Raw genomic sequence first — 27,190 nt, forward strand, 5'->3', positions numbered from 1 at the left:
CACAATGCACTTTACAATGCAATTTGAAATCCCAACTACTCATGCTTGCTTAAAATCACAGTTTATCAATCGTGGATTATATATCCTACTGAAGTTAGTTAATGCAAAAAAATCTGCTATTGGTTTGAATGGACTATGCTTTTTCATTTACAGTGACCTAAAATGTAATTAATGAACACTACTTCAACACCAACATTCCCTTGAAATCTCAATTATTATACACAAGTTCAGAGGTACATCATCTGGGATTGACACGCATAGTAAGATAAAGTAAACATATGATAGAATACAGTTTTCTTATGTTACACTAACTAACTCTCTTATGTTACACTAACTTTTCTTATGTTACAACTAACTCCCTCAGGTTATTTAAAATTTTATATATAAGTAAACTTCAGTTTGAAATATTTGTACTCAAGAAATATTACAGGTTAGTGGTAATGGCTTAAATGAAAGTTTTGTGGGGAAAATGCTTTTTAGCACAATGAATTCCTTTAATCTACAGAGGAAATATTGCTTAGGAATTGCTTGAGTAAATCAGGTAGTATCCTCGAATTTCTAAGCCCTCTTTTTCCTACTGTTCACATAATTACTCAGGCATTTTTTCCCCCACCTCCCCATACTTAGTGCATGTCATTTCTGGGGCTCAGAACAAATAAAAGAGAAAAGCAAACATTTCTTTCATGGTAAAGCAAAACTTGCTCACTTATAAAGATATTGGAATAAAAAAATATTCATGGTTTTATTTTTTATGTATTTTCTTCAATTTATTAATAATATTTTATATATATTTATTTATGGCTTTGAGCAAAGACAAAAGAAAAAATCTAACTCATCCCTGGTCATACATTCATTGTAAGAATAAGATCTATAGTCTTCCCAGCATCACTAAGATCCAACCTTTTTCATTAATATATTTCATCCTGTGCAGATGTGAGATTTCATACTTATGGGCTTAGTTATGTATAGGGAAAATAGGTCACTTCTGAAACTAGCAATGGACCTTTATATTACAGGAATGTAAGTAATTTGTTTCTTAATCTAAGTATGTATACATTCATACATACATATATATATGCATATATAATTTTACACCCTGTATCATTTTTTTGAATTAACATACAAATCCTAGATATTGTCCACGCTATTACAAAGTCATTAAAAATTATTTATGGTTTCACTGAAAGACCATGTGAATTAATATTTCTTCATAGTGCTTAAAATAAAATAAAAATATATGTACAAATATTTTGCTACTAACCCTGTTTCTCCTAGCAAATGTAAACCTTAAACAGTTTGAAAGATCAGTATATGATCTTAATTAACTTACAGAATTTGTGAGTATTAAAATAATATAAAGGGTATTGTACTGATAAATAAATGGTCTTGCAGCATATCCATAATGTTCCAAACACTTTTAAACAATCGCTTCTTCATATACTACTCTGGGCCACTTAGATTAATGGCAGCAGCATGTTAATGGATTAATTACATATTGATTTTTCCTGGTGAGTGGGAGTCAACAAAAACTGGAAGGTTTTTTTAAATTTTTATTTGATGTACCAGTTCAGTAAAAGGCTTAATAGGCAGCATGGGTTCAAGCTCTGTTAGCTTTAGAATATTTACTTGGCTCTCAAGTACATGTTGATTCACTGCATTATGTAGTTTGTGATGTTATTTAATTTTTTCATGCATTGTTAAGCTCAGCATTAATGGGAAAAGAAGAACTCCTTTGCATTCACTTCTTTCACGAGTCAGTTGGGTTTAAGGAACAGAATATATGCTTGTATCATATCCATAATGATGATTTTTCAATGAGTTAAATTATGACACATTTAGTTTCAATCTCTATTTAATGTGACAAATCAGGCACAAATGATTATGAAAGAACTTTTTTTGTGGATAACATAACATGAAGGTTTGAGCAAACAAAACAAAATGTTCACAAAACAGTATGCTTTAACCCTGCTTTCTGTCACCATTTCTTTTCTGCTTTGAAGACATAAAAAATAATAAACCCTGTACCTATGGGCTATGATTGGCACTACATGCCTTAGGATATACTAGCCATTTAATTGCAATATACACAGAGCAAATCGTGCATTTTCAGACAGACTTGATGCTATATTATGTTTATTTTTAAAAAAATTAACACCACAGTCAACTACAAAACTACAGTGAAGACACAGAAAGCACCTGAAAGCCTAAATCAAGCTGTGGTTTACAAATAATCCTTTAAATGAAAAACCTCACTTCTAGACTTAAACCAGAGATTCAAAGTCAGCATTATAGGAATTTTAAGGTAGACACAATTAATGAATAGTTATTATTTTCTAAGATACCATAAAGCCTTTTCCTAAAATGGCTGACAATCTATTTTTATCATCTTTTTTTTTCCAAAGCATGCATGGAATATTTTCAGATGCTATTGAGGGCAAGGAGAAGAAAAGTGATGGTATTGGTGAAGTACAAGCAGTTTGCAGGATCAAGCGTACAATTTTGCATAAAACATTGCGTGTAAATGTAACATTGTAGGTTTTAAGCCATTGCATTACAATTTAACAGTTGTGTTGCACTTAGCTTTAACAAATTTTAAAACTGTAAATTTTGAAGTCAAGAGCTGAACCTAAATTCCTAAACAAAGACCTTGCAATGGTATACCACACAGCAGCTATTTTTGAGTCTAAAAAGTTATTTACAATGGCAATATTTATAGTCCTTGTAAAATTATTTAGCAACATGAAGATTGAAGTCCCCTCAGTTTTCTGAAACAACAGAATGGTTGACATGTCGTGAGGTTACAATCTATCCAGAGTGCTAGTGCCAGCCTTTTTACTGCAGGTGTTTGCAATTTATTTGTTTTCCAATCTAATTCTGAATGGAAAGTGCTAAAATATGAAATGCGATGGGAAATAACAACTGAATTCTTCACGTGAAATTAACGTGTATGTAAAAAATGAAATAATGAAGGTTTCAGAGTATCACTGTCAATGCTATGTTTCAGTTATATTGATGTTTATTTTTTTTAATATACTTGTTTGAAGTTTGTTATTGTGTTGACAATTTTCCCATGAAAATAGGAAACCTCATAAACAGAGAAATCTGTCAGACCGATTTTAAAGTTGACAGGTTAAAAATAAATAATATTACAGCAGAATTTAGACTTCTTTAATGGTTGCGAGAAACGAAGACATGAATTCAAACAAGTTTTTTTTAATTCCTTTTTTTTTGGATATATATTTTTTTCATATATATATATATAATTTTTTACATTCATTATGTAGGGCAAAGCTGTCTAAAGTATTTTTCTCATAGTAGACTGCTGGGGTACATTAGGAAATAGGCTAAAACAGTTCCGGGGATGGTTCTCAGTTTGTTACAAGTCTGTTGCTCACAGTTACCAGGGATCATAAGTTTGATGTGAACCACGGTTTGTCTCCCTTGGGCTCTGTGCTTAAGGCTGTGGAAGAATCCCTTTGCAGAGGGGCTGAGGGCAGTGTGGCTCCCCGATTCAGGGGGATGGCTCCCAAGGACATCTGTCGGAAGACTGAGACACACTGAGGGACAGTGGCCCGGCTGGCCGGGGGCATGCTGGGGCCAGGAGTGGGCTGCGGGAGGGAGGCAAGGGACTCCCCAACTGTGGGGTGAGGCCTGGTGATCAGGGTGGAGATCTCATGGGGCAGGGAAGGCTGAGAGGCGGAGAGGGGCCGCACCTCCCGGGTCAGGTTGGTGTTGTGGAGGGCCTGGGTACTCTTGTGGACCTCATTCTTCTGCGTGGCACCAAGTGGCTGCTGGGGCACCTCCGTCTGCTGCTGCATGAGGGAGAGCTGCGAGGCAGTTGGTGAGACGTACTGGAAAGTTCGGCCAGCCAGAGGGCTCTGTACAGGTGGGCTGCAGATGGCAGTGGTGTAGGAGCAGGGCGAGAGGATGGTGGCTTGCTGGGGTGTCTGCATACTGGGCAAGGTGGAGTGCAGGTTTCCGTGAGAAAGACTGCTCGCAGTGTAAATGGGAGAGGACTGCTTTCTGATGCGCGATGATGAGGTCATGGTGGAGGTACTGGAGTTCAGCGCAGGCATCTGCTGCAAGCTCACTGGGGCGATGGTCTGTACCATCTCTCTGTCGTGCTTCACGATCTCCTTCAATATCTCGTTCTCCTGGTTGTTGAAAACTCCGGCATTGAGGTCCTTCTGGAACTTCTGCAGGAGGATCGAGTTCTTCTTCCCTTTACAGAGAGGCAGAAAAGTTAGCAAGCCTGACACACAGAGGCAGATCCCCACTCTGATTTTGCATTTCAGCCCCCATCACTGAATGCTACATTGGCATTGTAAAAGCCTGAGCAAACACCAGGCTGAGCACAGGCCACAGCTCGGCAGTGATCCCACTGTGATAGGCTGCGCCCCACCAATCTCCCCAGAAGCCAGGGACGGAAGAGCTTGTCCCTTGCGGTGGAGTGGTGCTGAGCCTCTCCAGACACTGCTGCAGCAACTCACACTGGCACACAGCTCCTGACAGCTGGCCTCCACGCACACCCAGTTCCCCCTCTGCACCAGAACAGCAGGTTTTCATAACACCATTGTGCTCAAAGCCACCTGAACTTTCTGTGCCTCCTCACTTGTAGTGCATTGCTATTACTACAATTACTCTGAATATGTAACCATGGTAATTTACTGAAAAACAGGATGGAAAAAGCCACCAGGCCCTGCGTGTATGTCTTTCTCTCTCATTGCAAAATGGTTCTAATTTCCACTAAACTGTTACATAAATTATAAATATATCTGCCATTTAGCACATTCCCTGGAACTAATTATTAGACATTAGTAACCAGTGACCACTAGTTTGCAAAAAACAATATTTTTAGATATTTGTGAATTAATATGAACTCATGGCTAATGTGACACCTGCTTACACATTAAAGACTGCTGTACACTGTGCTCTGATGTTTGCTTGATGGCTGTCAGTGTCTGCAAGATGTAGACACTATTCTGTGTCACCAGATGCACAGGAACATAATTGCACTCAATTGTTTCTTTTTTTCAATAAAACAATTCATATTTTATCTTTTGTCTTGTGTAGATTTCATATTGTAAACATAGCACTTCAGACAGGTTTACTACTCCAAGAGCAGACTGGACTTTACTACCAATATTATTTAAGCACATATTACTTTGAGTTGGACTACATTTCCAGAGAGTCTTGAGAGACAAATTATAAGAGTTCAAAAAGTCTTGAAAACATAAATTAATGCACTGAGTGTTCACAATCTGCAAAATACTAAAGTCTATTAAATATTTGAAACCTGTATACATGTATTTAATTTCTTTACTCTTGCTATATTAAAGAAAACACGTTTTCTTCCAAATCAGGATAAATAATTTTTTATGCATAGCTGCATTTTAAAACCAGTGTCAATAATAATGATCAGAGTCATATATTTTATCTAGTATGTCCTATTAGAGAGGTCCAGAATGTCTGGATGCACAACAGCAGACTTCACACACCCTGTTTTGATAATCTGCCATATCATTCTGTCTTTCACTTGGATATTGTTGGCCTGCTTTTCTAATTGCAAGCAGATCTGAGTAATACCAGCGTGCAGCCATCAATGCTAGCAGTGCCCATGTTGTGAGGAAAATGAGAGCCCTGCTGCAAAGGACTGATTTACTTCAACAAACATGGGGTTTGTGGGTGTTGAGAGACTTCAGCTCTTCCCAGCATTATAGATGTCATCTGTAAACTATTTATGTAGGAAAATGTCATCCACTGCTCATGAAACTGCAAAAAAACCTATGAGCACTGAGGGCAACAAAAGAAATATACGGGATTAATAAATAATACTAATGATAATTAAAGTTTACAAAATAATCCTCAGAGGATTATGAGAGCTTTCTAAAATACAAAGGTTTTTATTATTTAAAAGTAAGCTTGCAGAATTTCTTGTCTGGACACATCTTATTCATAGATCAACAGAACATTTATTGGACCATAACAGCAATGAAACTTTTAAGAAGGATTTAATCTGGGCATTTTATCCTTCAACTCAAGGAAAAGAAAAGGTAGAAAGGTTTTAAGAATTCCAAATATGGAAAAAAAAATAATACCTATCCTGTCAAGTCTATCAATTGCCACTGTTTCAAAGGCCCTTCTCATCATGGGGTACTCTTCCAGAACCTCGTTGAAGTTGTCCACTGAGAGGGAATACAGGCGACAGTACGTGTCTGCTCGTACACTGGCAGTTCGACGGCCCTTGGTCAAAAGGCAAATCTCTGGGGAGAGAAAAATTCAACACACAGAAAACAAAGAAGTTAGTGAACCATGTGAAACGTAAAAGCTAAGAAGTGACTTAGTGCTAACAGTAGTCAGCAGCAATTTTTCTATTGCTGTTTATGCAATGTTGCAGGGGCAATTCTGAAGGTGTTTGATTTTATTTTTGCTACTCTGAAAAAATAACTAATCTCCTTTAAGAACCCTGCTTATAGGTTTTCTCAGTCAAGACTGATTTTATCAGGCCTTTTAAAAAAAAAATCTTTAAGTTGTAAGAAATGATCCATCCGCTGTCAAACACCACTTGCTGACTCAACCCAAGTGATTCTATTGATTTTTTTTAAATATTCAGCTGACATAATCATTCACCAGATTTACTAAACTAATTTAATGCATAATATAATGATATTTGAATACAAGAACTGCTCCAAGAGAAAAAGCTTCAAGCATGAAAATGCCTTCTGTTTCCTTGGGTTTTATGTCCTAGGTATTTGGGGAGAATAATCTTATGATTTTAGACTTTATTTCCTCATTGGGCTAAATGACAGAACCCTTTTAACATCTGCTTACTCCATTTGATTAGTCTAGTAGACTTTCTCTGCAAGTGCTTCCAACAGGAATTCATCATTCTGGAACAGAGGAGACCAAAGCCATACACAGAGTCCCAAGAAATAGCCCTAATATTGCAACTGCTGTTTCCTGAACCCGCAGGAATAGGTTACTGGATAAAGGTCAAAGTCAATGCCCGAGGTTTATAACACCAAAACATATGGGGTAGAATAAGAGAGATGCATAAATCCATCTTAGGGAAGTTTCCCAATAGAATTCTTCAATATTCAGACATGTTATATAAGTCCTCATATGTTTGTAAAGTTGTCAAACTAAAATAGTGGTGATATGCCACTTTTAAACTGTTTATATGATAATTCTTTTCCACATCTTCACCTCTCTTTTCAATGAAGATTACATTAGAAAAGTTTAAGTGAGGATTAGTATTACTTAAAATAAAAGAATATTTAACACAGTATTGCATGAAGTACAGTCAGTTAGAATTATTTTTCATTATATATTCCAGTTAGCTAAAAGTGAAGCTCCTTGCAGGACACATCAAAATTATAAATAATTTGGAAACTTCTTTCAGATTATCTATCCATTCTTCCCTATCTAACCATATTCCCTAAAAGGTAAAAATAAAATATGTTTTCTTTTAGATCACAACTAGTGTTTTATTAAAACATTCAAGTTAATATATATTAAAATACAAAAAAATTAATAAGCCAGTTACAAAAAGAAGTGTTTGAGTTGATCACATTTACAAGTTTCAAAATAAGAACACAATTAGAAATAGAAAGAATTCTTGGGCTCAGGCGCAAAATCATTCATCCATGTAAGGTAAGATCTCTCAATCTGTACAAAAGATGAACTGCAGATGGCGTCCCATCCAACAGGGAGAGCCTCCGACCACAGACCAGCTGCTCTGAGGGAGACTGACTCAAAATGGCTCTCTTGCAGGATTCCATTTATACCCAATTCGAATCTGACTTGTGGTCATATATGGTCACATAGGCCTCCTATTGGTCAAAGACCTCAACTTTGTCTCCCGTCAACTGAAACGGCCACTGCCCTGCAGGCATAATTCAAACTGTGGTGGGAAGGTTTTCCCACAGGCTTTGTCGAGGCAGATGCATCTGCCACAATCATCTAGTCCAACCCCCTGCTAAAGCAGGTTCACCTAGAGCAGGTTGCACAGGATCACGTCCAGGTGGGTTTTGTATATCTCCAGAGAAGGAGACTCCATAACCTCTCCGGGCAGCCTCTTACCCTCAAAGTAGAGAAGTTTTTTCCTCATATTCAGATGGAACTTCCTGTGTTCCAGTTTGTCCCATTGCCCCTTGTCCTGTTGCTGGGCACCATAGAGAAGAGTCTGGCCCCATCCTCTGGACACCCACCCTTTGGATATTTATAAGCATTAATAGGATCTCCTCTCAGTCTTCTCTTCTCCAGGCTAAACAGACCCAGCTCTCTCAGCCTTTCCTCATAGGAGAGATGCTCCAGTCCCTTAATCATCTTTGTAGCCCTCCGCTGGACTCTCTCCAGTAGTTCCCTGTCTTTCTTGAACTGGGGAACCCAGAACTGGACACAATATTCCAGATGTGGCCTCACCAGGGCAGAGTAGAGGGGGAGGATAACCTCCCTCGACCTGCTGGCCACGCTCTTCTTAATGCACCCCAGGATACCACAATGTATCTTCTTGGCCACAAGGGCACATTGCTGGCTCATGGAGAGCTTTTTGTCCACCAGGTCTCTCTGCAGCACTGGTTCCCAGCAAGTCAACCCCTAACCTGTACTGGTGCTTGGGGTTATTCCTCCCTAGGTGCAGGACCTTACACTTGCCCTTGTTGAATTTCATTAGGTTCCTCTCCGCTCAACTCTCTAGCCTGTCCAGGTCTCGCTGAATGGCAGCGCAGCCTTCTGGTGTGTCGGCCACTCCTCCCAGTTTTGTATCATCAGCAAACTTGCCGAGGGTACACTCTGTCCCTTCATCCAGGTCATTGATGAATATGTTGAATAAGACTGGACCCAGTACTGACCCCTGGGGCAAACCACTAGCTACAGGCCTCCAACTAGACTCCACGTCACTTATCACAACCCTCTGAGCTCTGCCATTCAGCCACTGTTCAATCCACCTCACTGTCCACTCATCCAACCCACACTTCCTAAGCTTGCCTATGAGGATGTTATGGGAGACAATGTCAAAAGCCTTGCTGAAGTCAAGGTAGTCAACATCCACTGCTCTCCCCTCATCCACCCAGCCAGTCATGCCATCATAGAAGGCTATCAGATTGGTCAGGCATGATTTCCCCTTGGTGAATTGTATTGGGTTAGTGTGGCAAGGTTTTGGTAGCGGGGGGGGGGGGCGGGGGGGGGGGCTACAGGGATGGCTTCTGCGATAAGCTGCTAGAAGCTTCCCCTGTGTCTGATAGAGCCAATGCCAGCCGGCTCCAAGATGGACCCACCGCTGGCCAAGGCCAAGACAATCAGTGCCTCTGTGATAACATGTTTAAGAAGGGAAAAAAACAGTTAGAGGGAGCTTTTGCAGCCAGAGAGAGGAGTGAGAAGATGTAAGAACATCTGCAGACACCAAGGTCAGTGCAGAAGGAGGGGGAGGAGGTGCTCCAGGCACCGGAGCAGAGATTCCCCTGCAGCCCATGGTGAAGACCATGGTGAGGCAGGCTGTCCCCCTGCAGCAGCCCATGGAGGAAGGATGAGGGGGTGTAGAGATTCCACCTGCAGCCCGTGGAGGATCCCACGCCGGAGCAGGTGGAGACACCTGAAGGAGGCTGTGGCCTGTGGGAAGCCCAGGCTGGAGCAAGCTCCTGGCAGGACCCGTGGAGAGAGGAGCCCATGCCAGAGCAGGTTTGCTGGCAGGACTTGTGACCCCGTGGGGGACCCATGCTGGAGCAGTCTGCTCCTGAAGGTCTGCACCCCGTGGGAGAGACCCACGCTGGAGCAGTTTGTGAAGGACTGTAGCCCGTGGGAGAGACTCACGTTGGAGAAGTTCATGAAAGACTGTCTCCCGTGAGAGCGATTCCATGCTGGAGCAGGGGAATGATGAGAGGAGTCCTCACCCTGAGGATGAAGGAGTGGCAGAAACAACGTGTGATCAACTGAACATAACCCCCATTCCCCATCCCCCTGTGCTGCTGAGGGGGGAGTAGGTAGAAACCAGGAGTGAAGTTGAGCCCGGGAAGATGGGAGGGGTGGGGGGAGGTGTTTTAAGATTCGATTTTATTTCTCATTCCTCTACTCTGTTTTGCTTGATAATAAATTAGATGAATTTTCTCTCTAAGTTCAGTCCGTGACGATAATTGGTGAGTGATCTCTCCCCGTCCTTATCTCGACCCACAAGCCTTTCTTTATACCTTTTCTCCCCTGTCTAGTTAAGGAGGGGGAGTGATAGAGCAGCTCTGGTGGGCACCTGGCCTCCAGGCAGGGTCAACCCACCACATGAATCCATGTTGATTCACTCCTGATAACCTTCTTTTCCTCCACATGCTTATTGATGATCCCCAGAATGAGCTGTTCCATCATCTTTCCAGGGATGGAGGTGAGACTGACTGGCCTGTAGTTTCCCAGGTCCTCCTTCTTGTCCTTTTTGAAGACTGGAGTGACATTGGCTTTCCTCCAGTCCTCAGGCACCTCTCCTGTTCTCCATGACCTTTCAAAGATGATGGAGAGCAGCCTAGCAATAACATCTGCCAGCTCCCTGAGCACTTGTGGGTGAATCCCATCAGGGCCCATGGATTTGTGGATGTTGAGATTGCCTAAATGATCTCTAACCCGATCTTCTTCAACCAAGGGAAAGTCTTCCTTTCTCCAGACTTTCTCTCCTCCAGGGTCTGGGATTCCTGAGGGCCGGCCTTAGCAGTAAAACTGAAGCTAAGGCGGCATTCATTAACTCTGCCTTCTCTGCATCCTCTGTTACCAGGACACTCACCTCATTCAGCAACGGGCCCACATTTTCCCTAGTCTTCCTTTTGCTGCTGATGTACTTGAAAAAGCCCTTCTTGTTGTCCTTGACATCCCTTGCCAGATTTAATTCCAAGGGGGCCTTAGCCTTCCTCGTTGCATCCCTGCATACTCTGACAACATTCCTACATTCCTCCCAAGTGGCCAGTCCCTTTTTCCACATTCGGTAAACTTCCTTCTTCCGTTTGAGTTTCTCCAGCAGCTCCTTGATCATCCACGCAGGTCTCCTGCCTCCTTTGCTTCATTTCCTACTCTTCGGGACGCACCGAGCTTCAGCCTGGAGGAATATTGACCAGCTGTCTTGGACCCCCCCAACCTTCTAGACCCCTAACCCATGAGATTCTCCCAAGCAGGTCTTTGAAGAGGCCAAAGTTAGCTCTCCTGAAGTCCAGGGCTGTAATCCTACTTATTGCCCTGCTCCTTCCATGCAGGATCCTGAACTCCACCATCTCATGGTCACTGCAGCCACGGCTGCCCACAACCTTCAATAATATGAACAAATATTTGTTCATATTTAAATAGTAGCAGTGAGCTAGGAAATTGTCTCCTTCCCTGCTTGTATGCTTATCACAAACTATCATTCTCCATGAAGTGTGGAAATACAAATATTCTTCATTAACAAAAATAATAAAGAATTCTGCAGGCTTTACTTCAGATGTATAATGTGCTAGCATAGATTTTTCTTGAGTTTTTTTATATCTTTAACAGTACATTTTTTATTAATGTCGAATGTAAAGAACCTTGATGGTTGTCATGGTTTAACCCCAGCCAGTAACTAAGCAGCACATAGCCCCTCGCTACCCCCCTCCTCCCTGCAAGGGGATGGGGAGGAGAATGGAAAAAACCCTCATGGATTGAGATAAAGACAATTTAATAGGATAACAAAAGATGAGAATAATAATTATATAATTATTAATAATTATATATGTTTGTATACACATATATCTATAAAAACAAGTGATACACAAATGCAATTGCTCACCACACGCAGAAGGAAAAAAACCCAATCCAATGCCCATTCTGTTTCTGAGCAGTGAATTTGCCTCCCGGCTAGCTTCCCCAGTTATATATGGAGCATGACGTTATATGGTAGGGAATATCCCTTTGGCCAGTCTGGGTCAAATGTCCTGGCTGTGCTCTCCCAGCTTCTTGTGCACCTGGCAGGGTGTGAGAAGCTGAAAAGACCTTGACTTAGTGTAGACACTACAACTACCTAGCAACAACTAAAACCATCAGTGTGTTATCAACATTATTCTCATACTAAATCCAAAACACAGCACTATACTAGCTACTAGAAAGAAAATTAACTCTCAGACGAAACCAGGAAAATGGTTTTCAGTCTCATACTTCTTGTTGAAGATTTTCCCCATGTCACCTAACCCTGAAGGCTTAGAGGCTAAGATGCTTAAATAATAGTGGATAAATCAAAGTACTGGGGGATTGTTACAGCAAAATCAAATGTAACCAAGACTATTGCTGCAAAGGACAGCCATTGTATAGTCCTACCCCTGTGTTAGTTAATGTATATCCAAACAATGTACTAATGAAGATATGATTGTTAAGAAGTAGAAGCATAACTGATAAATTGTTAGTTTGACCAACAAGCCTTGAAGAACCATTTGGATTTGCCAAAAGTACCGGAAAACTAGGGGGAAGGTAATTCCGACAAGGGGAATTGCGACCTCCGACCCATGGATCACCTACCCTAATTGTACCACCTACTCAAAAGATAAAGGCGGAGAAAAGAACTGAGCATGCATTCTAGTTTGCATGATAGGCAAAGAAATCTAAACTGTAAAGAGCCAACCAGGTCAAACAGAAATCAGTCCTTTCCTCTTCCATCCCCTAGCTCAGCCTGACCCCTCCTCCTTTGATTGAACCCACTACATTTTGTTTACAAGAATGAGAAGGACATTTTGCCCAAAGGGAGCAGTTAAATGAACAAATGACTACTCCATTTCCTAAGTTTTACAATACATGGCTGAATTTATAGATAACTAGCTGGAAAATCTCTGTGACTAATGATCACCTCTCGATTTTCAATTTTCTTCATTTAAAATTGATGTAAACAATACTAAAGACATAAGGAGGTGTCTTCTGCTGTACTCGAATATATTTGAGTCTATAAACATCACATGCCCAAAACAAATGTTGACTCTGGATCCTAAGGATTCTGAAGAGTGTATAAAATAATGGAGAAAGTACTGTTTTCATCATTATTAATCTAGAACATTGTATTTTAGATTACTTCAATAAGAAGGATAGGAAGAAACCATAAGAAATAATGCTAGATTTCATTGCAGGACAATGGGACCATGGAATTCATGGATGTTACTGCAATAAATATCATTACTTTTCCCCCTTCTTTCCTCTTCCATTATTCTTGTCAAGTAAGGAGAATGGAAAGAATCACTGTGTAAACTATACATCATATTCTGCAAACCCTGTCAGCCCACAGCTTATGACTGTAGAGCATCTTTTTGGAAGGCTCTTAATAACCATAATAGTCTTCTAGTTAGATATGACAATAAAGGATGGGTCAGAAAAGATATGAGAATTGTCCCAGAGCCTAGAAACTGATCAGGGAGTGCCATCGTGAAGCCTGACTGCTCAGGAAGCAGGGAAAGCTGCATGTTCTCAGCACCAGTTGAATGGTCTCATTCAAAAGATGAACTACATCCTTCTGACAGGAAAAGTACCACATGATGAACACCCATAAAATGCATTTCCAGCAATGTTTTTTGACTGAATAGAGTTGTATTATAGTTACTGATACATCATCTATATTGCTTTGTTATACATATCAATAGTATCATTTGTACTCTGGCCACAAGATTAATGTGCTCATTAATTGTATGTGTTCTGCATTTAGGATCATTTCATCTGTTACCTATTTGTTTGGAACAAACTCTCAAGCATAATAAGACATAATATATGAAATCGCATTTACTTGGACCGAAGAGCAAGAACAGAGAATGCCAAAATGAGTTCCCATCAAACACTCGTGTACTTTTAAATAAATCAAAGTAATTATTAACAAAAAAAAAAATTAATGATTTAATGAAGAGAACAAAGTAATGAAAATATCCATGATATATTTAAAATGAGTCTTAGTGGCATCAGGTACACGGTGCTGCGGTGGCAGCGTATTACTCACTAATATTCCCATCTGTGTTTGGCATGGTGCACTGCCTTCATGCCGACACTTTCAAAGTGTCAAATGCTTTATCTTTCCTTTCCAAATGTAAGAATGTCTTCAGTTCCAATTAATAATTATGTATTAGGCTACAGTGAACCTATAATTCAACTCTTAATGCGAGTTTTACTTTAATTATTTAATCCCTTTGGACAACTGTTCCCTAGAACATTCTGAAAAGAAATGTCAATCACTGCACTAATGAGAAATGACTATTTGAAAGCACTAAACAATGCTAAAAATATTAATTTGTTCTTATAGTCCATATTTAGTACAAATGCAATTAATTTATCTGTGAAAATCATTTGTGTTCTGCTAGCATAAGATCTTTCCCACAGAACAATGCAGCTCTCAAAAGAACATTGAAAAGGGCTCAAATACTATGTACTTTTTGCTGTCAAGACATTGAACTAAACCTCACAGTAATAGAAGTTTGAAGCTAAGCCTGTTCTGAAGGTTATCATTATAATAATCAAAACCAATCAACAATATAACAGTTGCACACATACATGGCAGTATTTCAGTAGGAACATCAGATTCAGTTTTTGGAACACCATGAGTTTCTAAAGAAGTTTGCCCATATCTGTATCTTGTAAAACAGAGGACATATTTTATTATTTTATTATTGCATTAATGTGACAAAACACTCTGGATAGGAAATCCTACATACCTGAAAGACAGCACTAAGGAAGATTGATTTCAGGAAAACCTGAATGAGTGAAGGTGAATGACACAACCCATAGGATGACACTTAAAGAATTAGGATTAGTAGGCCTTTTCTAAGGGCCACAGTTTTGGTACCGAGATCACTGGACTATATCAATATGCCACTGTAGGTACTATGTATCCTGTTGCTATGTGATTCCTAAATATTTTTTTTCTTCAAGAAAATAACTGTGGATGTGGGAGCAGTTCACCTCTAGCACCATTTGTGATGCATTGCTTTCTTAGTCTTTGCTGGATTGGTACACTGACTGGCTACCCTAGCAAGGATTTCCTGTTTCAAATTTATGTAGATCTATGAAAAACCTTTTTTTCCTCTGGGAAGCAGTACAGCTTAGCTGACAGTGTGGCACCTATCCATTAACTGTCAGTTCATTTTCCATATAAATTATACTCCAGATGTAATTACTCAACTTTCTATGTCACATTAACATTTGGCTAGAGATTGAGAAACTTCAAAAATCAAAATAAAAATATAAAGTTGCCTTGATGACAAAATGTGTCCACAAACAGATAAACTGTGCTGATAAAGGAAGTAGTTATGAGTCAAATAGTTAGCTGGTTTATTAAAAGATATCAAACTGGTCCTGTCTCCATGGAATATATTTCTTAGTTCAGGATGTTATATAGAAATATGTAGAAAATTAATACAATTAATTATCATTGTATGCACAGCTTTGTTTTGCAAGAACACAAAGACTGGAATGAAAGCAAAAGTTCACTTTACTAGGTGCAGGAATTAATTTTTTGTAGTAATAAGTTAGTTAACTAGTATTTTAGCCATGTAGTGCTCTCCATATTAAAATCAAGTAAAAATAACTAGCAATTTCTATGCATTTGTGAACTACAGCAGTTTAAGTGCTCTGTCCCCTTCCAAAGCTATAACAGGTTTCCTATCATTTGTCAGATTCAAAATTCCAGCTGAGGATAGCTGACGCTTTAGTTCCTCAGCAGCTAACTTGCTACTGAAGTTGTCCACTGACCAGAAACTAGCTAACAGGCACCTTCTTGGTGTGCCAGTCACAGGAAGGGACAGTAACCTTCAACCTGGGGCACTCTGCTCCCAACTTTACAACAGGTAATGTGAGTAATAATTTTTCTTTAGCAAAGAACTATAAAACCTTCAAGCAAATAAAAAAATTCAATAAGCTTCTTAAGAAATGAAGAATCCTTCAGAAACTGAGTGATTTTCCAGTTCTATGTTGACTTAACCATCTCTAATACAGAAAACAGAGAGAGGCTGTTTCATATGATAAAAATGTGTATGTCTGACTTTTTTCTTTATTAAACTCTGGAAATCATCAAATACATCCATCTATTTTTTTCTAACTTTTTAACGTATTCTTTTTATCTTTCAATATATTATCATTAGTGCACAAAATGGAAAACCCAGGGATATGCTGCTTTTTGTTATAGACACTAAAATGACTAAAACCAAATCTTATGATTAGTAAGAATGTAACTTGCACAAACTAAATGGGTTTCAGTAATTTATTTTCTCCACAATAATAATTAAATGCTATGCCAGATAGCTATGTGGATTTTGTTTGGCAAACCAGTATTTACATTCACAATAGTCAAGATTGTGGAGGGAAAAAAAAGCAAATCCATATCTATGGAGTGGATGGAAATGAAAAGGCTCAGGTAACACTGAGCTCTGAATTCAGTCCTATATTTACAAAACTTTAAAATATAGTCACTGCTCAACAAGAACATTATTGCAGCAAAGGAATGAATTTAAGTAGGAAGAAAATGGAGACAACTATTGCCTTTTACAGCCAGGTTTGTAATCTGGACTGTCCAAAAGAAAGGTATGCAAAATCTACATCTTTTCCCACCTTATTTACACTAAATATAGAATTGCAGACAAGACAGTTTGAGTTTGTCAGAGTGAGCAATAGCAGACAGTGCCTGCATGAGCTCTTCATTTAAAACCTGCCAACAACAATTGTCTGTAAAGTTGCTTTCAGATATCTGGGCTCATCAACACATGAGCATATTCATTGTTTGTTTTTAAAAAAAAATATTTCATTTCACAGGGCAAATAAATAGAAAAAATGCCCTAACCAGCAAAGTTGAAATTATCAACTTTTTAAACAGAAAAATATTAGAAAAAGGTGAATTACATCCCTATTAATATAGCAATTAAAAATGCAAATGTTTATGTCATTCAGTAAGCTAGAGACTCATGCTTACTGACTTGTGTCATTGCAAGTTAGGAACACGATTCTTGTTTGCAAAAACCTGTCCCTCCTTGCCAGCACCTTTACTGGCTGAGATTTCTCCATCATGAAGATATGTCATATATCTGAAGACAGGAAGAGAATGAAACGGGGACTGAAGAGAACATTTGCTTCTATGTTTGAGGATAACATAATGATACAGTGTAATAGCCAATAAGTAATAATAGGGGTTTTAGTCTTCTTGAGTTAGGAAATGGTCAGTAGGACAAAGTAGTAGATGATAAGAGATATCAGCACCCCCCACAAACAGAATGTTATCCTTTGGACACAATCACCACATTTGGAAAAAAGAGGTTTTATCTCCAAAGCCTCTCTGAAACAAGAAGGAACTTTCAAAACAGATGAGTTGGGAGCAGCTGGAGACAGGTATCCATGATGGGCATTTCATAACCATTTTTCTGATCTAAAATACAGGTGAAAGCTGATTAGGTCTTTTGCTATATTTCTTTCCATTGCTCTTTTAGCCTAAAGGTCTCCCTCCAAAGCCCTCATTTGCTTAACCTTTGTGTATAAATGTCAAATGTTTGGTAGAGTAAAAGTGGTCTAATTAGAGATGTCATATTCTTATTTTTTTTTAATAGCATTTCTAATTGACAGAGAGGTACATTTATTTCATTAGAGATAGCACAAATTTGCTGGGGGGAAAAAAATTATGCTTCTGAAAAGAATTGCCTAACTTTCATTGACTCAAACTTTGATAGCATTTATAGAGGAAAAACAAGGCCAAGTGCAAGGTCCTGCACGTGGGTCAGCGCAATCCCAAGCACAACTAGAGGCTGGGCGAGGAATGGATTGAAAGCAGCCCCGAGGAGAAGGACTTGGGGATATTGATTGATGAGAAGCTCAACATGAGCTGGCAATGCACGCTTACAGCCCAGAAAGCCAACTGTGTCCTGGGCTGCATCAAAAGAGGTGTGACCAGCAGGTCGAGGGAGGTGATCCTGCCCCTCTACTCTGCTCTTGTGAGACCCCACCTGGAGTACTGCATCCAGCTCTTGGGGCGCCCAGTAAAAGAGAGACATGGAGCTGTTGGAGCAAGTCCAGAGGAGGGCCACAAAGCTGATCAGAGGGCTGGAGCACCTCTCCTATGAGGACAGGCTGAAAGAGTTGGGATTGTTCAGCCTGGAGAAAAGGCGGCTCAGGGGAGATCTAATTGCAGCCTTCCAGTACCTGAAGGGGGCCTACAGGCAAGATGGTGAGGGACTGTTTATCAGGGAGTGTAGTGACAGGACAAGGGGTAATGGGTTCAAGCTGAAGGAGGGTCGATTTAGATTAGATGTTAGAAAGAAATTCTTTACTGTGAGGGTGGTGAGGTACTGGAACAGGTTGCCCAGAGAGGTTGCGGAGGCCCCATCCCTGGAAGTGTTTAAGGCCAGGTTGAATGAGGCTTTGGGCAACATGGTCTAGTGGAGAGTGTCCCTGCTCGCAGCAGGGGGGTTGGAACTAGATGATCTTTAAGGTCCCTTCCAACCCAAACCATTCTATGATTCTATGAATACTTATGTTTTAAAAGCAAAGTCTGCTAACGAGTGAGCAACTTTTCATATTTATTTAGGGTTTGTCAAGAAGCCTAAAAGTATGTACCTTTCTTTTACGTAAATTTGTCTTTTATGCCACCTACCTGTAAGAAGCCCATTTCTTGAAACAACTTGTGTTCTTATCATTCCATTTCCTTGAATAAGGCATAATACACTACTTGATAGCAGCACTGAGAAAAGTAGTGTGATAACATGCTACTAATTTGGATATTTTGAGACTTCCTCAGAACAGGTCTCATTATTTTCATGTGAAATTCATTAAAACAACTTGGTAGAGCCTCTAAAATATTATCTACTGTGATATATACTTTCAGATTCATACTAGTACTTGGATTAGATATGTAGGATGATAATATCCTTCAATTAGGATATTGAAGGACAAAAAAACTTGTTGGGATCATAATTAGCATCCTACATGCTGCTGGCTAAGTAATGCTCCTGCACGCAAAGCTCAAGAAAATTAGATTTATGAACACACATGAAGGTTAAGGGATAGGATGCTCTTCCCAGAGGAATACCAATGAACAAACCACAGTATCTCTGTGGTTACTGTCTTGTACTTACTCCTTCCCTCCAGAAAGGAGAAACCAGTGAGCACAGATGAGGAAAGAGGCAGACAGTAATCAAGCCCAGATCTATGGAGGCCTTTCTAGAGTCACCATTCTGCACCTCCCTCAAAAATCAATGTAAAGCAGAGGTGAAATGTAGCCTGATTAATCAATTCCATTGATGGTTATCCAGGTACATTTTTTTTTGAGAATTTCTAAGCAATTGTAAGGTTTATCTAGTTTTATGTGCAACTTATAACACCCAGATCCATAGGGAAGTCTGATTTTTAATTAAAAACAAAGATCAGGCAAGACAATTTAAACGTTCAGCAGCATCTCGGTCTTCAAACCTCAAGCTATTTCCTCTCTTTATTACTGCAACTTTTGGTTTTCCAGGCTCTCACTCTCTCAACAGTTTCCATTCAAGCCTCTCCCAAATACTGGTGACACTGATTTGGCTTTTGTTAAATCATGGCTTTCGCACTAGCCTCCAGTTCTCCAACAACTCCAGAGTGTCAGAAGTTTTCTATTAATACAATGTTGTCAATACACAAACATTTTAAATATTGTACGTTTGATAAACTTTTTCCCAATCCAAGTTGGGATGTCAGTGAAACCCTCCATGAGTTCTCAAGACAAGCCTACATCTCCAGGGACGACTCCTGAATCTCCCCAGGGCCAGGTCCCCTGGGAAACCCAAACTCTGGGACATACCTGACATCCAACAGTTAGTATCTCTGAGCTGGGACTGTGAACTTCCAATTCATAAGACATTTAAAAATTGAAAAAAGATCAGTTTAGGTATGGCACACCCCTCCCACCTATGTGTCCTTCCTTTGCTTGTGAGAGCACAAGTGTTGATATTGATTTATTGCGTCACAACTGGGAACTATACAGTTGAAGTTGAAGTTATAAGCCGAAGCATCTTAAATAGTATCTCAGCCTCAGATTTTGCATGTCTCCATTAGGCAAAAAAAAGGGGTTATTTGTCTTAGGATTTGAACACAGGCTTATTCTTCCAGCTTGTTATTATTCCACTGTGCAGCATTTCTTGTGTCTGCTTTGGTCAGGAAGCTTTACTCAGATTCTGATATACATTTCAGGGAAAGAACATCTTCTCCAGAGAGAAGATAATATTAAAATTATTTTTTTTCTGCTTTGACAATCCAAACCTTTTCAATTCGCTATTATCTGATGTGCAGCTTGTTTTCTCTCTTTTCAGCTGCAGTCTAATAGGTATTTCTTCTCCAGGGTCTGAAACCCGGTTCTGGGAATTCACAATGCTATATGGTATTCTGTTAAAACAGATCTGAATCACAACACTTTGGATCTCAGGGCACTTCCTTTCTCAGGTTCTTTCTCCCTGTGTCCTCTCCTCTCCTCTCCTCTCCTCTCCTCTCCTCTCCTCTCCTCTCCTCTCCTCTCCTCTCCTCATTACATCAAGTAGCAGCTATTATCTCCCATTTGCCCCAGCAGCTGTTAGGGTTTGGATGCATTTGCCCCCATTTTTGTACCCCTTGTCTCATCTCAGCTGCAGTTTGGATGAACAAAATTGCCTTGGTATGCAGTGTAATAAGTTCTTGTGATGTCTGGATATTGCAAATAGCTTTTTTTTTTTTTTTCTGCATTCCTGCTAAGAAGGGTAGCAGATGAACAAGATGAGCTAGGTAGTTTTGTACTGCAACAACAGGTTGACAGTTATGTAAAATACTTTCACATGCAATCATCTCCTCTGATCCTCTGCTGGTTCAGAGGAATATTATGGCCAAATTCAGCACACAGGCTCTTGCAAACTCATTTTCATAAACTAGGGCACTGCTAAACATAGAGAAGACCAGGACCAAGGTTGCTCTGTTTCTTCATCCTCAGCATTTACCTTTTCTTTCTCCTTAATCTCCTGTCTTCAGCATCTACAGTTTAAGTCCATGGGATAAGCACAAGACTTCTTTACTGAAGTGCTTCTGCAAATACGGGTATAAATCACCTTGCAGAGGCTACTGGTCTGCTGGCCAGATCAGTAGGAGTTGCTTTAGCGTATTATTCCAAAATGGGATTAGTTAAGTAACTCTATAGTCAAGTTCAAATACTGAGCCAAATTCAGTTTTCTAAGCTTCCCACTTCTGTATACCAGCTAAATGTCACTGATTAGGCTTTCAATTGAACATTTTCTGAAAGGCTTTTGACTCAGTTCTGGAATAATGGGATTCAACAGAAAATTAATACAATAACCAACTAACTGTAACCATCATGGGCAGTAGTAGTACATGCAAATGTTCAATCAGCTTCTGGAAACCAGCCTTGCTACTACTCACAGAAGCAGACACTTATTCTATTGCACACAGACAATTTACAGTCACAAGGAACAACATTTTCATACTGGTCAATTATTAAAAAAGAAGATTGTTTTAATACAAATATAAAAATTCAGATGTCTTCATCAAAATAAAAACCTATTTTTCACTAGGATTACCAGATGAATTTAATTTGGATTAAAATTCATATCTATTTTTTATTAATAGACATCTGTTAGAGAGCTATCTAGTCAAATAGGGAGTCCAGTTTCTCATAGTATATACTGGAAGAATAAACATTGCTGTGTGCTAAAATTCAGTAAAAAAACACTAATAACAGCCTGAAATATTCATGAAGAATACCAAAATATCCCATATAAACAATCATCTTTTATCCACTGTCTAATTTTGTAAATCTTACAGTGATTTTTACCTTTTAGAAGTACTTTACATTTATGACTCAAAATTTGTATCCCTTTTTAAAGAAGATGAATCCTGCTTATTTTACCTTTAAATAGCTATAAAATTACTATGCAAATTATTATATTTTTATTGAAATACTGTCTGTTAAATAACAGTGCTCAATTCAAAATAACTTGTAAATTAAGGAGGGTCATTCTGTATCTTCGGTAGCTATCCTTGCAATAGTAAGCAGAATCTGAATGTCTTATTCAGAAACATTTTGTGCAGTCTTCACTGCAGTTGGAATTGTCTAGGCAAAAGACATTCAGTAGACTTATTGTGATGTCTCTATATGTCTGATATCTGAACATGTTTTATTCTAATTCGTTCACTCCAATGTTATAATTATTTTTTTCCTACTCACCCCCAAAGTAAGAGCCATCTGTCAGCTTCAGCTCCTTGTTGGATTTGGTGATGACACCAGCAACACCATGCTGAATGAAATACATCTTTTTACCCACAGCCCCTTCTCGGATAATATAATCACCAGGTTGGAACACCTCAAATCGCAGTTTGCTTAGCATGGCAGTCACAAAATTTGGGTCTGCATTAGCAAAAAGAGGCATTGTAGCAACCAGCTTCCGACAATTGAAGTTGACAATCTCCTAAATGGGAAGGAAACATAACGATAATAATGATCAGCAAATATATACATTATGATGGACATTGAGAAAAGACTTTCTGCTTTTTTCACAAATAAGCTCTTTATGATCTTATTGGACTTTTCTATGTTTTTTTCTGTGCCTATTCTTTTAATCTTATTACATTTTCATCTGTTTCTACTGAAGAGATTGAAACAAGAGTGCAATACTGATTTGAATTACTGAGGTCAAAGATTGTCTTTTTCAGGTGATTTTCATATTATTTATTTCCCTTTGCTTTTAAGGGAAAAAAGATGACAGAAAGATAAAAATTAAATAGGAATTACACTGGATGACAGCAAGATTAGCTGCTGAAATAACTGTATTAAGTGATAAAAGTTATGCAAGCAGAAAGTTTAGCCCTGTGTTTCCAAATATTGCACCAGTAATATCTTTCTGATTGGAACAGCTGCAGTGGTAATATAAATGCACATTATAGTTAGCTGCAGAGCTAGCTGAAATCAATAGGAAAATTTCCTTCCCAGAATTTAATTCATCTTCTAGACATTGAGGTATACATTCCTGCCCTTCAAAGAAATGCATATCCAGTAGACCCTTATATGCAGAAAGCATTACTATTTTCCTAAGACTGCTACAGGCCTTACGGATGTCTCCCACCAAGAATATTTATATTTACAGAGCCAACTATGAGCACATCTACATGAAAGTATTAGTAGCAAAAAGCTATAAATATCTGTGGTGGGTGGACCCTGGCTGGAGGCCAGGTGCCCACCAAAGTCACTCTATCACTCCCTCTCCTCAACTGGACAGGGGAGAGAAAATATAACGAAAGGCTTGTGTGTTGAGATAAGGACAGGGAGAGATCATTCACCAATTACCGTCAGGGGCAAAACAGAATCAACTTGGGGAAATTAATTTAATTTATTACCAATCAAAACAGAGTAGAGTAATGAGAAATAAGAACATTTTCCTCCTCCCTGCCCCGCCTTCTTCCCAGGCTCAACTTCACTCCCTATTTCTCTACTTCCCCCAGTGGCGCATGGGGATGGGGAATGGGGGTTGCGGTCAGTTCATCACACATTGTCTCTGCCACTTCTTCCCCCTCACACTCTTCCCCTGCTCCAGTGTGGGGTCCCACTCATGGGAGACAGTCCTCTACGAACTTCTCCAGCATGGGTCCTTCCCACGGGATGCAGTCCTTCAGAAACAGATTGCTCCAGCATGGGCTCTCCATGAGGTCACAGCCTCCTTCAGGCACATCCACCTGCTCCATGGTGGGGTCCTCCATGGGCTGCAGGGTGGATATCTGCTCCACCATGGACCTCCATGGGCTGCAGGGCAACAGCTTGCTTCACTATGGTCTTCTCTATGGGCTGTAGGGGAATCTCTGCTCTGGCACCTGGAGCACCTCATATCCCTCCTTCTTCACTGACCTTGGTGCCTGTAGAGTTATTTCTCTCACATATTCTCATTCCTCTCTTCCGGTGCTGTTCCGCAGAAATTTTTTCCCCTTCTTAAATATGTTATCACAGAGGTGCTAATACTGTCACTGATTGGCTCAGCTTTGGCCAGCGACGGGTCTGTCTTGGAGCTGGCTGGCACTGGCTCTGTTGGACATGGGGGAAGCTTCTGGTGTCTTCTCACAGAAGCCACTCCTGTAGCCCCCCCCCGCTACCAAAACCTTGCCATGTAAACCAAATATGTGGCAATTTCAAACGTTATATCCTAGTAATGCATTCATTTTGTTGACTAGTTTGCTGTGAAAGTTTATGCTGAAGTACAAACTTTCCTTATTTAAGACGTTAGAAGGTGGAAAATTAGTGAGAGAAAGAAATGTGCTTTGTTTTTCTTTAAAGTGTTCTTTTATTTAAATATGAGATCATTCAGAGCAATAAAATACATTTCCCTGAGTCTTAATCACAGGCAGTGCTGCAATTTCAGATTCTTGTGTATTACTTTAAATATCATCTTGGGGAGAAAGAAACAGTAAAGATTATGAATATGTTTCCTGTTGTTTTATGTAACTCAGAAAGTGCTAGAAGAAATATTTCAGTATTTTAAAATAAAGGTAACAAAAGAACAAACTGACAAATTAAAAATTGACATTTCATGCAAAGAAAAATCTTTCATTCATATTTTCTTTGAGTTATTTCTTTGGAGCCAGACTGGAACCAGATTATGCTGCCTAATACGATATCTTAATTAGAAGAAATAATAATGATTTTGTGTCACCTCTACACCAAGAAAATACCAAGTGAAGCTTTAGGAAAGGATTAGGTGTGTATTATATAGCTAAAGTGGTTAAAGGGCATCAGTGATTCAGACCTACACAGAACAAATGTTGATCTAGTTCAAGTGTTGATCTCTGTTACACAAGAACTAAGTCAGAGGTACAATGGTCTGCTTTATATAAGAGATTGGTTAGGTAATTACACTGGCTCCTGCTCCTTTATATTGTACCAGTTTTATCACTCATCTTTGCCTTCCTAGCTATTTTTTCAAACTGATATTAAATCATCAGGTATTATGATTTTGCATGGGTTCGGTATTTCTGGATGACTGCTGTGATGCATCTCAAGATGTCACATTTACAGAGGCAGCTGCAAGGCTGTCCTAGCTGCGACTGGGGCATGACTCTATGTCCTGGTTTCAGCTGAGAGGATTGATTTTCTTCATAGTAGCTAGTGTGGGAATATGTTTTAGATTTGTGCTGGAAACAGTGTTGATAATATAGAGATGTTTTTGTTCTATGGACCTATTGTTGAACAGTGCTTACACAGAGCCAAGGCCTTTTCTGCTTCTCGCACTGCCCTGCCAGCGAGGTGGCTGGGGGTGCACAAGAATTTGGGAGGGGACACAGCCAAGGCAGCTGACCTCAGCTGACCAATGGGATATTCCATACCATATGACATCATGCTCAGTTTATAAGGAGCTTGGGGGAAGAGAGGGGGGGGGCGGCGTTCGGAGCGATGGCGTTTGTCTTCCCAAGTAACCGTTATGCGTGACAGAGCCCTGCTTTCCTGGAGATGGCTGAACACCTGCCTGCCCATGGGAAGTGGTGAATGAATTCCTTGCTTTTGTTTTGCTTGTGCGCATGGCTTTTGCTTTACCTATTAAACTGTCTTTATCTCAACCCACGAGTTTTCTCACTTTAACTTTTCCAATTCTCTCCCTCATCCCTCCATGGGGGCAGTGAACGAGCGGCTGCGTGGTGCTCAGCTGCCAGCTGGGGTAAAACCATGACACTCTTATAGAGTTTTTAGGACCTTTTCCCCAGGAGAAGATTTTTAGATAAAGGTGGTGCTTTTAGTTAGACTGACTGGAAAAAGCTGCTGTTAGTAAAAAAGCAAAGTTCTTGAAAGATCTGTTTGCTTTTTCCCATTAATCTAATTGAGCTAATAAAAGGTACTACTTCCATCTACAAATTGTGTCCTTATGTGTAGGCCACCAAAGTCTGTTTATGGCTACATCGAAGAATTGCTTAGTTTCATTAGGTCACTTCTACATACTACTGTTAAAATCTAGTGCATAACTTTAACAATGCAATTTTTTTTTCTGAGTGTCCCTCCTTTACACTCTGCTTTCAAAGGATGAGAAATGAAATCTGTCTTAATTTCCTGGCCATTGAAAGGAAGAAATCATCTTATTAAGAAAGCTATTTTTTTTTTTCTTAGAAATAACTCACAAAAGGAAAATTACTGACCAGGTGATTAAGAGAGAACTACAGGAAAAAAGCATGATATTTAGGGATTTGAGGTCATTTGAGCATGTTAAATATATTTAAGCTGGGTTTTAAGGAGTCATATTCTGTATGTATTCATGATATCCTGTTATTTTTTAATCCATTGGTCAATTATAGCCAACTTTTACAGAAAGGAGGCATCTCACAGATATTAAGTTCTCAGAGTTTTTATGACAGCAGGCAATCTGGAGGACTAGGAGTACTGAGGGAATGACTACATCATTAGCTCACAACTTGTTTAATGCCAGAAAATCTATATGTGGCAATGGGATGCAAAATTCTTTATTTCTGGTGCACCTGAAATTGTTCAAATTGCTTTGACACATTGTGTTTAATCATCTATACAGAGTGTATCACTTAATAAATTTTGCTCAAAGGCTTTCATATAAGCAATAATGACTATGTACATTTTTCTCTTTGAATGGGATTTCCATGATTTTTCCATTTTTCAATTACATTGTTCACTTTTAACACAGAGATCCTGCTTAATTTTTACTTACAAATAGGGTAACTCTTGGATACCATCATTTATGTCTGGAGCTACATTGGGAAACACAGTTCTCTTTTCATCAGAACTTTGACATTTTGCCATTCTGTTAACATAGCTGGATATTGTGGGTGTGTGGGCTTTAGAAAACCTTGCTCTCTAGCCCCTGTGGCTATATATTATAAAGCCCAAGAATGCTGAGGTAACCTATGTGTTTGACTTACAGACAAAGCACAAATCCTGAAAAAACTCTTATCTCTAGGGCAAAGACAGTCCACATGATCTTAGTTGCCTTGAAAACCAATAGACAGCCTGTGTATTTACACTTTCAAAGCCTTCAGGTCCTCAGGACCTCCAGCGTGCCTGTATAGAGGTTGTCCAGATGAAGAAAATTTTCCAGCCAGCTGTGAGATGAGACAGGCAAAAGGAGGTAGACAAAAGGAAGGGAGGAATAAATATACTTTCCAGTCAAATGTTGAATGAAATCCCCTGCTCGGATTCTGCCAGGACTGAGTGGAAGCAGGTTCTTTTTTTTTATTATTTTTTAATCTTGCTCTGTTCACCTCA

General features: G+C 39.4%; 1 protein-coding gene and 1 long non-coding RNA gene across 2 annotated transcripts in view; both read right to left on the bottom strand.

The window, feature by feature from the left end:
- LOC142599235 (uncharacterized) overlaps nucleotides 1–27,190 on the bottom strand; it is a 911,312-nt gene that overhangs the window by 40,964 nt on the left and 843,158 nt on the right. The gene's annotated exons all lie outside the window — the stretch shown is intronic.
- Nucleotides 2,524–27,190, bottom strand: part of LOC142599159 (potassium/sodium hyperpolarization-activated cyclic nucleotide-gated channel 1-like) — a 308,414-nt gene continuing 283,747 nt past the window's right edge. The window contains exons 6-8 of the mRNA XM_075738902.1: nucleotides 22,157–22,397; nucleotides 6,099–6,263; nucleotides 2,524–4,222 (exon numbers count right to left, since the gene is read on the bottom strand). Coding sequence (XP_075595017.1) covers nucleotides 3,408–4,222; nucleotides 6,099–6,263; nucleotides 22,157–22,397 — 1,221 coding nt within the window. The 3' untranslated portion in view covers nucleotides 2,524–3,407. The remainder of the gene's footprint in view (nucleotides 4,223–6,098; nucleotides 6,264–22,156; nucleotides 22,398–27,190) is intronic.

This window comes from Balearica regulorum, chromosome W, assembly GCF_011004875.1.
Source record: "Balearica regulorum gibbericeps isolate bBalReg1 chromosome W, bBalReg1.pri, whole genome shotgun sequence".
NCBI lineage: Eukaryota > Metazoa > Chordata > Aves > Gruiformes > Gruidae > Balearica > Balearica regulorum.